The following is a 16,612-nucleotide window of genomic DNA, read 5'->3' as shown; positions in this document are numbered from 1 at the left end:
TGCAAGATTGGTATAATTAGCGGTTCATATTCATGTATTCACTTCAGGGATATCACATTGAGACATGTCTACTTATTCAAATAAGATGCAACATGTCACAGGGTGCATATATGCAAATGCACATATGCCGCTAATTACACATTGCCTGTCACAGAGAGAGAGAGGCTTTCAGCAAAAATGTTCAAAGTTTTCTATGAACTGCTCAACCAGGCTGCTCAGGCTGCTCAGGTCTAATTAAAACATGCATGTCCCGAAGGCCTTATCAAAGCACTGTAGAAATATGTACATCTCAAATAGAGGGGAATTAGCTAAATAAAGGACCTCCCTGGTGCTTTTGTCCTGCTCAGATTCCAGGCTCTGTGCTAACAAACTTTATTTCTGATTGATACTGATAGTCCACCGCAGGGATTTGAGAATATTTTGACCTGAGGCAGGGGACTTTTATTTTGACATCTCCTCCCCTGGCACAATCTCAGATTTGATACTGTACTTGACACCGGCTGTACTGAAGGCTGTTCTGATGCAGATTGTTATATTAATGAGGTGGAAATGAACGGTGAATCTTCTAGGGAGTGTTTTCTAACTATCCAAATGATTTGGCCCATACGTTTGCGACTGACAAATTATACATTGTGTACCACAATATGCAACAGTATTTCTTTTAAGGCATCAAAGGACGAATACTGAAAGTGCAACAAAAACTTTGGGCTGACTCTGTCTGAGAACATTATTTCAGCTGAGTTCAATTTGCTGTGGAAGACAATGCCAAATAATCAATGAATTCATTTTGAAGGACAACCAAGGGTATCTTAATATTTATAATTATACCTTGCGTGAAAGTGAACTTATTCATTACATATGATATTTCTCAGACAGCGTCTCATTGTCAAAAAAGCCGCTTAAAACAGCAGTTACACATATGTTGTTACAATTAATGCTTTTAAGCATTTTATAAAAACAAAACAAAACAAAGAAATCATCAGTAGATTAAAAAGTGGACAGGTGTAACAAATAAGTTCGATATTTTTGTTGAATGGGACATTTGTATCTCTGGCTTGCTTCAAAAAATATACATGGTAATATACATTTGTGTTTGCATGTGGAAATGTAACGGCACAGAGGGCAGAGCTGTCCAGAAGCTTGTCTTGTGTGAGGAAAATGTATGCAGCTCAAATCAAAGTGATGTTGCACACAGTAATCTTTCTCTATTAAGGATGTCACTTTTTGCAATCTTTTGGCAATTGCTGCCTAATATCCTTTACCACGCCACTGCTGGGATGGTGAGCTTCTGCAAGCACACATACATTCACTGTCTCATCACACACTCACACCCCCGGTGTGTAGGTATCCCGCTGAAGGAGTCAGTCATGTGTATCTTTCAGATAGGAGTTGAGAAAGCCCTTGATTAGGACAGGAACTCATGTGTGTAAAATTCACACTTTATTTATTTATTTATTTTTTTTCAACCACCAACTCTCTATACATAGTGAAGGTAGTCTGTGTGTGTGGGTGTATCTGTGAGTAGCACACACATTTGTAGAGATCATAATTAACCGACATAAAGGTAAATAGTAATATAAAATTAATTACACGCTTACAGTGAATTCCTTTGTACCTTTTAAAGTGAGCTCAGTTCTAATTTCGGGGTAAAATAATTAGATCCGGAGCTGTTTTGGAAATGAAATGCCTTGACTCTGCTATGAAAGGCAAATTATTTACACTTGGTTTGTTTCTGATGATAAAATTCAAAATGGAGACCCAACAGTCTTGTGAACTGAAGATAATAGTGGCTATTGTCTAATTCTACTGATCCTCCTCAGGTGCATTTATATCTTTTTTTTTTTACATTTCTTGATTAAATTTCATTTGCTCAGAAATGCTCTGATACACATTGATAGCTGCACAAATTTCCTTCAGCATGCTTATGTTCCACCAGCATCAAACGCCGCTGAAGCAAGTAACAAGTCCAATCCAAAGTGAAGTCCTTTTCATAAAAATGAATAATATTTTATTGTTCAGCGGTACTTTGTTTAAGAGTAACTTTCTCTATTTCCAAACGTGTCCATTGAAAGCAGACAGAGAATGTGCTTGGGCTCGTTGAGACCATTTTTGGGTTTATACGAGCAGGTGGAGAGGGAAATAACACCAAAGGTGGCTTTTGCATCTGACAAAGAATTAGTGTCACTGGCTACTCAAGAGACAACATGTCTTGTGACTGGGTTATGGCATTATGGACTATTGGTGTGATGTCACCGGGCGAACTTGGCATCTCGCCCTACTGTGTGATGGATTCCTCTGTGATTGCTGAACATGATGTAAAGGGCTACTTACTACTTACAATATGAAGATGATATCATAGATTAGTCAGCTTTTCCGACTTTATAGTGTCCGCACCAGAAATGCTATGGTGTATCATCCGGTCCAGTGGCAGGTTGGGTGGATTTTCATTTTCGTCCTAACATATCTACATATATAGATTAATGTTTATCTCCCCCAGCCTGGGGCCTTTCTGTGCAGAGTTTGCATGTTCTCCCCGTGTCTGCGTGGGTTTCCTCCCACCATCCTAGACCTGCATGTTTGGGTTATCTGGTGACTCTAAATTGTCCAGAGGTCTGAATGTGAGCGTGTGTGTGTTGGCCATGGAAGCAGTAGTCATGTTAAGCAGTTTATCCACCATTTTTTTTATTCCAGACTCAAATATCTAAATACCTATAATACCTATACATTGTCCATAAAATGTTGTGCAGATATTCATGACCTTAGTGATCATGTGACTTTGCTTTTTCGCAAGCACCCCAATGTTTTGTGTGAAATGTCTCAACCACTATTGGATAAGTTTCCCTGAAATGTTGTTCCTCTTAAGATGAGTTGCGATATTAAGTTGCAATAAAACTATCTTTCCCCTCCGGTGATGGTTTCAATTTGTCCACTCCTTGTGGTGTGGACAAATGGCATTTCTATTAGCCTCAGGTATAATTGGTCTTTTATTGCTAATCAGCAAATGTTACCATGCTAGTAGTAGTATTTATCTCAAAGCATTTCTTTGGCCAAGTAGAGCCTCAACGAGCCAAGCTGGTTGTAGACTTCTACATTTTATTTTGTAAAAAGGAATGTGACATCAGGTTCATAGTTCATCTTGTGCATTCACTCTTCCTGAGTCCTGTCAAACTTCAACTATTGGGCCTGCTACTCAGTGCTGCTATAGAAGGGGTCAGTTGTTGAACCAAACACTGATGCTTCTAATTTAACATAAAAAAAAAAAAAAAAAAACCCACCACAGCTGCTTGTTGTGTAAGAAAGAAAACCCGCTGACTTCTTGGCCTTCGAGTCACGTGATGAAATTACAACGATACTGAAGGCATTTTCAAAGAGAGCTATCCAGTCATACTTAGCCTTGATACCATGCTGCTTAGTGTATAAATAAGGACAACATTCATGCACCCTTATTACTATTTGATATCACTACTTATGGTGCAAAACATAGCCCACCCACATGCCACAATTTGCAATGCATTTGGTGTTATTGACCAAGGTCCAAAGGCGCCCTATAATTTAGGATACTGAGCGCAAATTTTTACTGCACTTCACTGCAGGGTTCCTAATATTCTTTGGATTGAAGGTGCTTTAGTTTACAACGCAAACCTGCAAAAACATTACAGAGGTGAAAAGGTAAATATTTTCTCAATGTAGATGGCGTTATCTGGATTCCTGGCTCTGGCATTCAGTCCTCTCACTCCTTTTTCTCTCCCCTCTCCTCCTCTCCTGCTTTTTCACCCTCGCCACTTCTTTCTCAGTTGTGTCCCTCGCCTCTGGCAAATGGGAGTCATTTGTTTGTGTGAACTTTCCATAACCCGCAGCGCGTGAGACACTTATCATTCAGAGTGGAGTTGCTTCATTCTGAGTTGTAATACCTCTCGTTTCTTCTCTTCTCTTGTCTTCTCTTTTCTTTTCTCTTCTCTTCTCTTCTGTCTGCTCCAGCTGAGTCTTACCATGGTGCATCATAGATGACTCTCCATCTTTCTCCATTCTCTCGCTCCCCCCCCCCCCCCCCCCCCCCCCCCCCACCCTTCAGTCTCGTTCCCCATATAATCTCAGGGTACACAGGGCAGTTTTCATTACTCTGCTACTCATCTTATCATCCATACTATCATCTCTTCTGTCCCCTCTATTTTTTATATTCCTCTATTCTAACAGGGCTGCATCTCACAAGCCATCAGATGTACACCCCCTTTTCATTTCCCTAATGTAGCCCAGGTACTGCAATACACACACACACACACACACACACACACAAACACACACACACACCCTCACTTTGCCCTAACCCCTAATTTCATTGCTCTAACCTGCTCCCCATCATCATGATGTAGGGCACACCCCAGCTCCCCACAATTGTGTAAATCAGTGTGTATGCATGTGGATGTGCATGTATGTGCGTGTCTGTGTGTATGTTTGTAGGCGTGTGTGTGTGTGTCAACAGTGCTGGGTTATTAAAAAAATATTTGTATGTAGTTGCAGAAACAAGACAAATCAGATAACCCAAACCAAATGGTAAAGGAAGGAGGTAAAAGAAGAAAATGTGAAACAGGAAGAGAAACAGGGGTGAGACTGAAAGAGACTGACAGGAAGAGGAAAAGAGTGATATTTAAGGAGGGGAGGCTGTCATAGAGGGCCGAGGTGAGCCCTAACCCTCTTGCTCGCTTTAATCCCTCATTTATGTGAACTCAGCTTTGGAAATGAAGCTGTCACTGTATGTTCCTTTCCCTTTACCATGCTGTGGTATAATCAGAAACCACACACATACACAATCGGAGACACAGAAAATCACTCAGGAGAGGTTTTAAATTCATTGCGCGGTTGCAGGCAGAGATTCATAGAGACTCACCTTGTCTCCTAAAGGAAGAATCCTCATATATGTTGGAGACAGAGGGGAATTATGGGTAAATGCACCAGTGAGGAATGGTAGTGTGCAATCTTTGGCTCTAATCTGGGATTGTCGGCACATGCCATTCATTTCAGTGTGCAGATGCTCACCTTTGTGATGTAGGGCCAAAACGTGTGGCTTTGCAATCTGTTAAGTCTGTTTGAATTGTTTGCTGCATTTGAAGAAATACAAAAACAGCCTTATTAGAACCACCCTAGTAGCTCATCATCCTAATATAATGTTCAATGGGTGTAAACTATAAATGCAAAGAGCAACCTAGAATAACAGAGGAAGGGCAAAGAACATGAATAAAGGGCAGTCGGTCTGTTGTGGAATCACAGACTTGTACTGCCATCTAGTGGCGATGTGAGAAAGAAGCTGGTGGTTTGATGGGAGGACAGAAAGATCACTTATTTGATAGACAGATGACTGCAAAAGAGGAAACACCTTCCTGGTTTCCAAATTTTGCAACTTTTTGAGTAATTCCAATAGTAATGCATTAAACATATAGAAATCCTGTAGAAAACAGAAGGTAATCAGGGCCTAAGACCCCAGGAGATCAAGATTTATACGGAGAGACGGTGTATTTTCATGCAGGAGATGAATCGAGCATATTTTCCTTTTCAAAAGGAAAGTTGGAAAGTCGAAAGTTGGATTTTTGTTACTTTGAATTTGTTTCCACCAGAATCACTATTAGAAAAAAGAAAAAAAAAAGACAGAAAATGCGAATAATTGACACCACCTGGCCACAGCAAGAAATTAAGATGAAATTCAGAAATTACAGCCAAGTTAAGAAGCAAAACTATCTCCTCCTTAGAAAAAAAACAAGTCAAAGTAAAAAAACAAAAAACAAAATAAAAATCATATTCCTGTCCATCCTTTCCATCTCAATCTTCTTCTCACTCTTCTTCCCTCTCTTTCTCTTCCTCACTGTCCTCCTCAGGTGGAGCGAGCATCATACTGGCCTGTAATAGCATGGTGTCAGTGTGGGGAGGAGAGTGGTGCGTCTCAGATGAGATATGTGACTGGCATGCTAACACACAGTTTTATCTGAGGAAAAAGAAGTAGCGAGGGCCCCCACATCTCTTCACTATAGACCTTTGATTAAAACTCCCTGGGAACACAGACACATGCACTCTCTTCCAAAAACACGCACGCAGCTGTGTAGATTCAAAATAAATTTCATATATGTGAGCACACATCCTGCCATTCTAGGAAATGTTTTGACCTCAGCCAGGTAGATTGTCCATTATAGAGTTAATAGGAAGATTTGGCCATGTTGGTTGTCGAGAGCATCATTTACTTCGACGTACATAATTTGATGTTTTCTCTGAATAAGAGCTCTCAGCTATGTCCTCTGGTCTCATATGTTGCACACAAACACTCACTCCCTCACATATTTACACATAAACAAATCACAAGCTTAAAATTTGGCCCGATCACAACCAATTCTGATCTTAAATCAGAGCTCTACACTCTCGTTTGGCTTCAGGGCTTGTCTTCGGGTCGGTTTTCGCAGATGGAAGTAGTTAGATTTTTAGATGAGCAGCATCATCCGGCTGTGCCTTCTCAATAGCTTGCCAATAAAGCGTTGGATGCAAACTGAACACCCCTGACCAATGGAATTGTTGGGGAGCATGATGGATTCCATGAGGAACGTAATGGAGAAACCACGCTCAGAATTGTTGCATGTGGGGAAACCGTATTGAAATACATTTCTGTCAATTTACTGTCATCTGCCTGCTGTTGATTCCTTTCAGAATCAACTATAAAAAATTCCTATTTTATACTTGTTTCTTTTAGGAAATACTACTGAAATCATATTGTTGTGGACCTACAGTAACAGGCAAACTGGAAATGGATCTCTTTTTTTTTTTTTTTTTTTTTTTCCATTTCTTGTTTTGTTTACTTTTCCCTATTTTATAAAAGTAGGAAAATGAACGAATGAATACTAGCACATATACAACATTTACTACAAGTTGTCCATTCACTCTTGGTGCTGTGTTCCCTGTCGACAATGAGAGGGTGCTGCTGGACTATACAATACTGCAAATCTATTGAGCAATTCATCTTAAATACTGTACTCCAGAGCTCAAAATTTAAATTTAATGAGTTCATAAATGAAGAAATGTACACATTATTAACATTAACCCCCAAAAATGTACAAATAATTCAACAAATTGGATACAGCAAGACAGTTGACAGATTATCTAAATATCTGCAATCATCATTTCACTATATACAGCAAGTTATGAAAATATCATAATTTATCCACATCCCTTTTTTGCATTTGACATGAAATCTTTACAGGTTATTTCTAAATGAAATTTCTATTACTTTAATATTGACCTTGCCCAGAAACTACCTTTTCTATTGTGTTTTAGCTGTTGAATATGTGTATTAAAAAATATAAATGTTCACATATATATTAAAGGTTCAATATTAAATACAAACAGTTGAGTTTATATTTTTCCCTTAAAATTTGTAAAAAAAAAAAAAAAAAAATGTTTATAACTTCTGTACAAAACATACCAAGTCTTTCTGTAGAAAAATCATGAATATTTAATTGTAAATTGATGGCCAGGTGTTTTTGACTTTTTTTACTTATTTATCTGTTTTTTGCGTTGCTGTTTGCTGTGGTAATTATGATTAGATGGAAATTTGTACATTTACACATTATCAAAACTCATCATTTGATCTTAACATTTGTGCCCATTTATACAAGACTCTAGTCCATAAAACTTCCAATGCAAACAAGTCAAAGATCTGATTTGGTAACGCTTTTATCTTGTTTTAATTGCAATTCCCATCATATTCATTTGAATGGTCAATATTGTATTGTTTTAAAACTGGATGAGGAAATACTGAGGTAAAAACCAAGAAAGCACTTAAAGGTAAAATATGGGGGCATGTATTGTTTATTTAACCCCTTCTGTAGTGTTCCATTAGATTATTTTTCTTTAAAACTGACAAACTGAGGTGTGAAAGTGCTGCACATGGCAGCTTTAATCAAACTTTTGTTATTGATGCATCACAAGTCACAGCGAGAAGACCTGATGTAAAGTCTCACCTCAGACATGGAACAGAGATTGCTTTCACAAGTTTTATAAATCACCGAGAAGATAAATAGAGGGCAAGAAGGTTGATCCCATGTCAGCTTCTTTGACAGAGTAGAGGCAGAAGTCAGAGGTCCGTCTGTGAGGAAGACGAGGGGCTAGCTGGGGGACAAAGAGGCTGTGGATAGTGTTTATACATCTCTGTGCCAGGACCCTGTGGGGGCGATGGGATGGGAGTGTCTGGAGAAGCTGCAGAAAGGGAGGCAGAGAAAGGAAGACATAAAATTTTACCTCTTCCCAATAAAAATATTTTTGTTTGAAAAAAAAAAAAAAAAAAAAAAAAAAGAATTTCTGTCTATATTTATAGTCAGTAAAATGCCTTTACAGTGGCCCACAGGAAATGGGACAGCTCTGGCTAATCCTTTATAGATGCTGTTCCCATCAATATTGTGAGGCCAGTAGTTGGCGTAAAATTGAATAATAGAATAGAATAGAAATGCACTGGTCGCACACTTTTCTGACATTGCATCTTTGCACTGATGTTCTTTGTGTGTCAGATATTTTGGGCCTGTATGGGTGGATGGCGTTTGTGCCTCACAGTTATCTCCGATGCGGTTCTTACCTATGTGTGGCGTGACAGGCATGCCGATGACCAGTGTGTGTCCAGTAACGGGGTCCTGGGCCAGCTGGGTGTGTGCTGGGTGATGCAGATGCGTGGGCTCTGATGTAAGGCCTGAACACATAACACAGCAGCTCTTTCAACAACGGGTCGAATTACTTGAGCAGTCAAGCTAAATTTATACTGATTCTATTTCAGTGACTTCCTTTAAATGTGTTTTGACATGTCTGCGTGGTTTAAATAGCAATTGTGTTGCATTTGAAATGGCTGACATGAAGACTAGTGTGGGCATCACTGTCACTCACATGACCGGCTATTGCATGTCTCTTTGATGAAGAGAACCATCCATTCTCTTCATTTTTGTATTTCTTTGGATAGATTAGCTACTGTAGCTGTTTAGTATCAGAACATAATATCTTAACAATAATATCACGTCTGTCATTGTCCTGCTTGTGAAGTTTTTTTGCTACAAACCAGCATGAGCTTCAGTCTTTTGTACAGTTAGTCAGTTAGCAGATGTCACCCTCAGTGTCTGTTGTGCTGCTGCAGATGTCCAATATAAATATGGATGATTGGAAGTTATGCCATGGCAATCTCAGCCAGGGAGACTTTGCTGAGGATATGAACAGTTTGTTGCTTCATACATGTTTTCACATAAATACCACTAAGGACCTCCGCTGGCACATTTGGTGGTCTTGCTGAAGGTCACAACATTTTTCTCTCCACAGTTTTAGAAGCATACGGGACACGGGCCCAGTCTCACCTCCCAGTAGCATCTCATGCAGGAGATTGTCTATCTTGGCCAGGCCGCAGAACTTAATAAATTGGAGGTGCTCAATCATCTGCCAAGTGATACTCTGCAAGGTGGGCAAGAGGAGTAGCAGCTCTCCAAAACGACCCCTGGAGTCATACTGACGGTCATTTATGTAATCTTCAAGACTCATCTGAACCTGCAGACACATACGCAACCACAATGCCAAGGGTAAGCAAACTTCCTTTGTCTGTGTAAGATGGCTGATTTGTAATAACAGCGTGAATTATACAATAATAATGTTATATAATATAATATGAAATATAATGGCCATCCCTTGTAGGACTTGGATGGTCTTCTTGGCTCACTGTTTGTTGGAAATGATGAGAACAGATGCTAGCAAAGAGCTTCAGCTCAACTGTTTGGCCTACCTGCAGGCGCATGGCCTTGATCTTCGAAGGGTCCCGCAAAGACTTTGCATCTGCAGATTGGGAAGCGAAAAATGGAAGTTAAGTGTGGTGGTGATGTCGGGGGTGGGGGGGACTATGGGAGGGAGGGGTGGAGGAAGGACAGGAGGGCGAGAGGAAAACAAACCCCAGAAAGATCAGGGATGGAACTGAAAGTATGAGTGAAACTGATGGAATGATTGTGGTCAAACTGGTGTATCAAGGTAAAATGACGGGATTCAGTGGACGGAAGAGAAAAGACATGTAAAAAAGTCATACAGGGATTGTGGTATAACTTGGATGGGATTTACAGGGAAAAGAGGGATCTGGGAAGAGAAGGCAACAGATATTTAAAAATGAGATATTATTAAAATATTGTGTTGACAATATTTTAATCTAAAATATCTTTTTCAATGCATTTATGCCTTAATGTGCACTGACACACACCCCCTTCCAATAAAAAGATATGTGTGTAATATATAATATATATAAATTTTGAGCATTTATGGGTTTATTATGGCTCATACAGTACAGGCCAAACATTTTTGGACACACCTTCTCATTCAAATGAACTCTTTACTATATGTGTATATATACGTTTCCAAAAACCTTTCTCAATCTTGCAAGCTGTTTTCAGCAAATAGATAAACAGATAGATAGACAATTTGAATGACAACAAAGATGATTCTGAACGGAGGCAGAGTAATCACTCATCCTCAGGAGGAGTAAAACAGTTACTAGATTCTGTTATTAACTGCACCTACGAAATGATCCACCAGTGTTGTGTAGTAGGTTGTGTTTCAAATTACCTGGGTCAAAGAAGACAATGGCTTTGAGGGCTGCATACTCATTGTCATCTATTTGAATATTGTGAAAGGGCTGGACCAGCTCGTCCAGCACTCGGTTGGCTACTCTACATATCTCTGGTTCCGAACTGTTCCTGTGTATCACACAGCCATTACCTGCAGGCAAAGAGAGTATCGGTCAGTAGCTGTGTTGAAAGGGAGAGAAAGGTATGTGGGTGTGTTTAAGGTGGAATGCTTGTGAGGAAGGATCAGGGGAATAAGTTCAGCCTTGAGAGAAAGATAAGTTTAATCTTGTAGACTTTTGTTAAGCCTTTATAAGGGTTTCAGTCAAGGTTGTGGTAAAGGGGTGTGAGATGGTCCCCCAAGGTACAGCAATCCAGAATGTGTGTGCATGTGTCTTGAATAAACAAAGTTGATAGATCTGCTCGCAGTATGATGTTGGAAAATGCTCCAGTAATGAATAACACTGTTTACCAGAGGTATTTTTGAAGTCATAAATTAAGAAAGAAAAAGCTTTAGTTAATCATTCTCGACTGACACAACATTTGATCAGACTCCACACTTAAGTGCTGATTGTCCCAATGTATAAATATGTCATTCGAGTGGCGCATTTGTACCTAAAAGCAGGGAGTCCTTGAATGGCATTGACCTTTTGGCAACCCCGAGCAAGAGGTGTTCACCTGCATGTGCTCTGAGCAAGCTCACCTGGAGACAAAGACACACAGCCGCTGTTAAATGAAGAGCACAAACAATGCAACAATGCCTCCCTTTTGCCCTAACACACATCATAAGGGTGGAAAAAGCGAAAAATGTGATTTCATTTAATTTATTATATTATTACATATTTTATTTATTTTACTTTTTTTTTTTTTAAGTGCTGCACTTTGAGAAGTATCTATCAATGTTGAAATGCAAGCAATAGCAGAATCCCAGATTACCCATCATGCATCACTGAGCTCTTACCTGGTCATCCAGTGGCAGTTCTCCAAATGTAGGAATATATTTGGCCCATTCCACCAGCACTAATAACTGCTGTCTCATGGAATCGCACACATCCCCTACAGTGGCCGATTTCTGCTCTGATATGTCGTCCACTACAACCGGAGCCGTGATCTGGAGAAACCAAATGTTTCCTCTGTCACTTTTTGTGACAGCAGTTCAGTCAAACTTACATGATGTGCTGGCTGATTAAGTCGACATCTGCTCACATATAACTGGAAATTCACCTGCTGGGACAGAGATTCTGCTTGGGCCAGTATAGTTATGGTTGGTAGGTCTTGGGAGTCGGGCATGCTTCTTCTGGAGCTGATCCGATCTCTCTCATTTTGCACAGCTAAAATAAAACACAGCTACAGTTAGTGTTTATACCTGTGTGTAATGATTTCTGGAAAGCAGTATTCTCCATGTAATAGTCAAATCTCTATTTTGGATTGTTTTTTCCTTAAATTGAAGGTCTTGGTATTGAGAATTGGATTGTGATTGCAAACAGTGACAGACTCTATGGGGCAGTTAATATTAAGGAAAATAACCATACAGGCTGGCATCAGCAGGAGTTGTCAAACGTTAACCAGTTGCAATCCAGAACAACGTGTTTGAATAACACATGATTGGGTGTCATAAAACTGTGCCAAGGTTATACCCCTCATAAATGCACACAGTTTATGGCTTAGACAATTTCAGCCATCTTAAAGCAGCTTTTAGATTCAGTGAGGACTGTGTACACCAGTTTTAAATCTTACAATCTATAGGAAAAAAAAATATGATTAAATAGACCACAAATAGTGGACTCTTCATTTTTCACCATCTCTCCATGTAAAGAGGCTCAGTATTGAGGAAAATGCATTATTCAATATCGTTTATGATGTGTAAAAATGTCCTCCTCCCTGTTTCCTTGTTCGTTTATTTGTTGTTCTTTATTTTATTTTTCTTGTTCAGCGTGCAGAAACCACATTTCCATACCCTCTTTTTTCATGCCAGCTCTGAAGCATTTGTTGAGTCTGCAGAAACGACACTGGTTCCTCTTATCCTTATCCACAACGCACTGCCGGCTGAACCTGCGTGTGACAAAATTGCAGTCAGATACTGTAGCACCTCTACAGAGCAAAACAAACGATGACGCAATGCACTGAAACCTAACATAATGTACTGTACCATGCTATATGCCTGGATTGTAATCTATGTTGGCGTTGTTTTCTGCTTAGACGTCTGGACATGACCGTCAGCGCGTACATGTGTGTTCATGCCATTTGTTCCTGGTTTCCGTACCTGCAGGTGTAGACGTGGCTCTTGCGTATGGACCGTCTGAAGAAGCCCTTACAGCCATCACAGCTGGAGGCCCCATAGTGTTTCCCTGTGGCTTTGTCGCCACAGATTGCACAGTTACTGCTGACCCCGTCTGGACCTGGCAGGGTTGGCTCTGTTGGCATGCTGTCTGAAGCACACAAAGACATACACACAGGTAAATGCATATGCAATGTGCCCCTTAAGTGCACAGACACCGTCTTGTACACATCCTGAGATGCATTCATTGGTCATTAAAAAAAAATGCTGGAAAAGCAGTTCATTGCAGTACACATTTAGAAATCGTTGCATTTGGTCTGAAGTAGAATAATATAAATATCTTGTATGTAGTAGAACAGGAAAGCAGTCACTGCACTGCATTATTTTATCGAATCTAAAGAACTTTTTTTTATATAAAGTTGGCGTTGGGGGAAAAATTAAATAATCCTAAAAACGATCCGTAGAGTTTTTGGGTTGCTCTCAGTTGATTCCTTTCGCATCAGCAAAGTCTGATTTTCGGATTGTTACCTGGACATGCACCATGTTTCTCAACAGCACCTCTGGCAGGACAGCAAAATATGTCTTTGGACATTGTTTCTTTAATTGGTTTCTGCAAGAAGTCTCACTGTTCACAGAATATATTTTCACTTGACTAAACAAAAGATACATTTGTGGCAATAGGCGCTGTCCAAATGTATCTTTTTGAAAGAGTTTTTCAAACGTTTTTAGTAGCTGTTATTTAGTGGCATCATCATCATTTTCGAAACCATAATCGTCATTTAGTGTCTGCATATTTATTTCTCAGGGACAGTCATACATTGCACTTGCATTCATGTGCATGCATGACCATGAGACAAGTACGAACACACCACTTCAATCCCACATCAGGAAGTGGCACTGCAAAATGAGTCAGTGTGAGCTCTCTGTTCTCCTGCTGAGGTGACATCAGTGTATCACAGAGCTGCATGCCCGCGCTTCAATAAAACATCTTTATGACACATTCCTGCAATTCTGGCTCAAACTGCTTTATTAACATTCTGATTTCACACCTTTACAACCTCTACCCAGCCCTTCTCTTTGCTACAGTCACAGATTTCCACTTGCATATTACAAGTAACAGGCGGTGAAATTTAGTTCCCCCAATAACTGTAAACAGATATGTGGATATATGCACTACTGAGCATGAATTTCCCGTCACTTAAATTAGACATTAGGAGCATTTTATGTAAAAAATCTAACCAAAAGTGATTTCCATTTCTGTGAAAAGACTCTAATTTGCATTGACTTGGCCTTTCTTCATTTCATCAGTGAGTTTTTCCATACCCAAGAGTAACCTCCTCATCCAATTATGACACATCCCATCTAAACCCCTTCAGCAAAGAGGTGTAGCATCAAGGACCCGCACAATGCTCTCTTGTTCCATGTCTACATGGTTGGTTTCAGAGACAGGTCAAAGTGGGGAAAAAGCAAAGCTGGTTAAAGTTATTTGTTTTATGGAATCTACCTGTCTATAATCGCCTTCATTTCAATATATAGTGATCCACCAGACAGGTGGAGGTGGCTCCACACTCACACAAGTCCAGCTGCAGCAATGATCAGAACTCTACCTTCACTGGTTTGTGGTTTGATATGACTCCATGTCCACCCCACTGCACCCAAAGGTCAAAGATGACTTACTCCCGGTGGTGCTGGCATGTGCATGCCTGTCCACATAGGTTTGTGCGTTTTCGCTACACGTGCGTAGGTGTCCTCATGCATTCACACTTACCTCCTCCTCCACAGAGCACCTCTGCATTCTCAAAGCCCAGTGTGCTGTATGAGGGGTCCAGGCCTTCACAGTAGTTGGCTACTTCCATGTCTAACAGAAATTTACACTGAGGAGCAGGAAGATACTTCATTCCTGTTTCAACGCTGTCTCCCTCACACCTTTCTCTCCTTATCCTTTCCTTGTGCTCTCGTACTCTTTTCCCGGCTGCCTCTTTCTCCTTTTTCCTATCTTCTTGTCCCTGCTTCATCTAATTCATACATGACAGGTGAGATCCCTGGGATAAAAGATCTTTAATCCCATCTGATTGGGCTGGGAACAAAGAGAGGGGAGGAGCTGTGGCTAAGACTTTTCACTTTATTACATGTAACTTATCTGTTCTCCTCTCTCACACTTATCACTGAGGTGGATAGATAGAGGTGAAGGAGTAATTTCCCTTCTCACCACTTCTGCCTCCTTTCTTTCTTTCTTTCTTTTTTTTTTTTTAACAATGTGATAGATTTTATAAGGTTTTGAATAAAACCTTGCACTTTATATGCATGTTAGAGATCTTCTGTTTACTTGTGTATGGCGTGGCCAACAGGTGTGGAGTCTGGAACAAAAACATTTATGAATCTGTGTGTGTATTTGGCCTTCTAAGGGTTTCTAATCTAATCAATAGAGGAGTAATGGCACCACCACCTCTGCAGATATAATCTATAAAAACTCAAAGTGAAGGGGAAAACACTGATAACTTCCACTAACTCTTCCACACTAATTGGTTTTACATCCCAGCCCCATAAAACTTTATTCCACATATTTCTAAACTAACTGGTCATATACTGTGAAGATTTAAAACAACATGAACCTATCTGACCAGACTCAGATCACACAGACGTGCTTTTGTTCAGTTAACGGAATATTTAATTTGACATTGACAAGTACATGCTCTACATTGGCTAGAGGATTTTTTATTTAGATGCTGGGTTTATTACAGTTTTACTTCTTTGAACCCAAGGAAGACAGAAGTCTAAGCTGTTATTTCTATTACTGCTAATCTTTTTATCGTTTTTCATTCAGGGTGATACATATTCATGTATTCATGCATTATTTTTCCTTTATGATGGATTATGAGAGTATTCTACAATGTAATAACACAAGAAATATACTGAAATTATCTACTGAGCACTATGGAAGGGGATATTAAAAACGATCTTGTACTTGCACGTAATTTCCTAAAGAATGCTTATAGAAGTGAATCAGCATCAAACGTGGAAATCAAAAACAGAAGTTAAACAGTCACCTCCTCTTTCACCACAGGGACGCCATAAACACACTCAGATTTACTGGCATGCACAAGTTATAATGTTCAAACCTACCCCCCTTTTACATTAGGAGTTTCACTGCACTAAATCTTACTGCATGCCCGAAAGTTAATTGTGTTACAAAAGGCTGTAAATGATAAGTGATATTATTACAGGAGACTTGATGCCCCACACCATGTGAGAACTGGTACAACAGTAGGCCCTGAGGACAGTATGTTTCCACTCTGGGCACAGTATAGAATGCACCTTATCATGACTTATTTGGTGGATTTTACGAGACAAAATGTCACTAACAGCCATATTAGCTGAAAGGGGTTAAGAGAGAGTAAAAAGAAACAGCACAAAAGTAAGCGAGACAGGTGATAGTTTATATTTTAACTCGGCACTGGCTTCTGACTCATCAGGTTTCAGGACGATGAAGAATTTACTCTTTATAATCACACTCAATCGCATAGGATTGTAGGATTTAGATCTGGCTTGCTTGAAAACAGAAAGTTACAAATTTAAACAATAGATTATATAATAAATGTACATTTTTACTCTGAGCATTTTTTGAAGAAGCTGTCGTGCTGTAGCTGGGTTTAACAGACAAAAAGGAAATGTGATCTATTCAGCATTAGAAGTAGACACAATATGAAAAAGATACTGTAAAAGTACAAGT

General features: G+C 39.7%; 1 protein-coding gene across 1 annotated transcript; it reads right to left on the bottom strand.

The window, feature by feature from the left end:
• Window positions 1-8,107: 8,107 nt before the first annotated feature.
• Window positions 8,108-14,780, bottom strand: hnf4g (hepatocyte nuclear factor 4, gamma). The gene is made up of 11 exons (XM_029529669.1): window positions 14,651-14,780; window positions 12,868-13,033; window positions 12,562-12,656; window positions 11,829-11,935; window positions 11,566-11,715; window positions 11,220-11,307; window positions 10,606-10,758; window positions 9,782-9,831; window positions 9,363-9,549; window positions 8,603-8,713; window positions 8,108-8,229 (listed from the first exon to the last, which is right to left on the bottom strand). The coding sequence occupies exons 1-11, from the start codon at window positions 14,778-14,780 to the stop codon at window positions 8,108-8,110; spliced, it is 1,359 nt and encodes a 452-aa protein (XP_029385529.1).
• Between the last annotated feature and the right edge of the window lie 1,832 nt (window positions 14,781-16,612).

The sequence above is a fragment of the Echeneis naucrates genome, chromosome 20 (assembly GCF_900963305.1).
Source record: "Echeneis naucrates chromosome 20, fEcheNa1.1, whole genome shotgun sequence".
Classification (NCBI taxonomy): domain Eukaryota; kingdom Metazoa; phylum Chordata; class Actinopteri; order Carangiformes; family Echeneidae; genus Echeneis; species Echeneis naucrates.
This window is presented reverse-complemented; position numbering and strand designations above follow the sequence as displayed.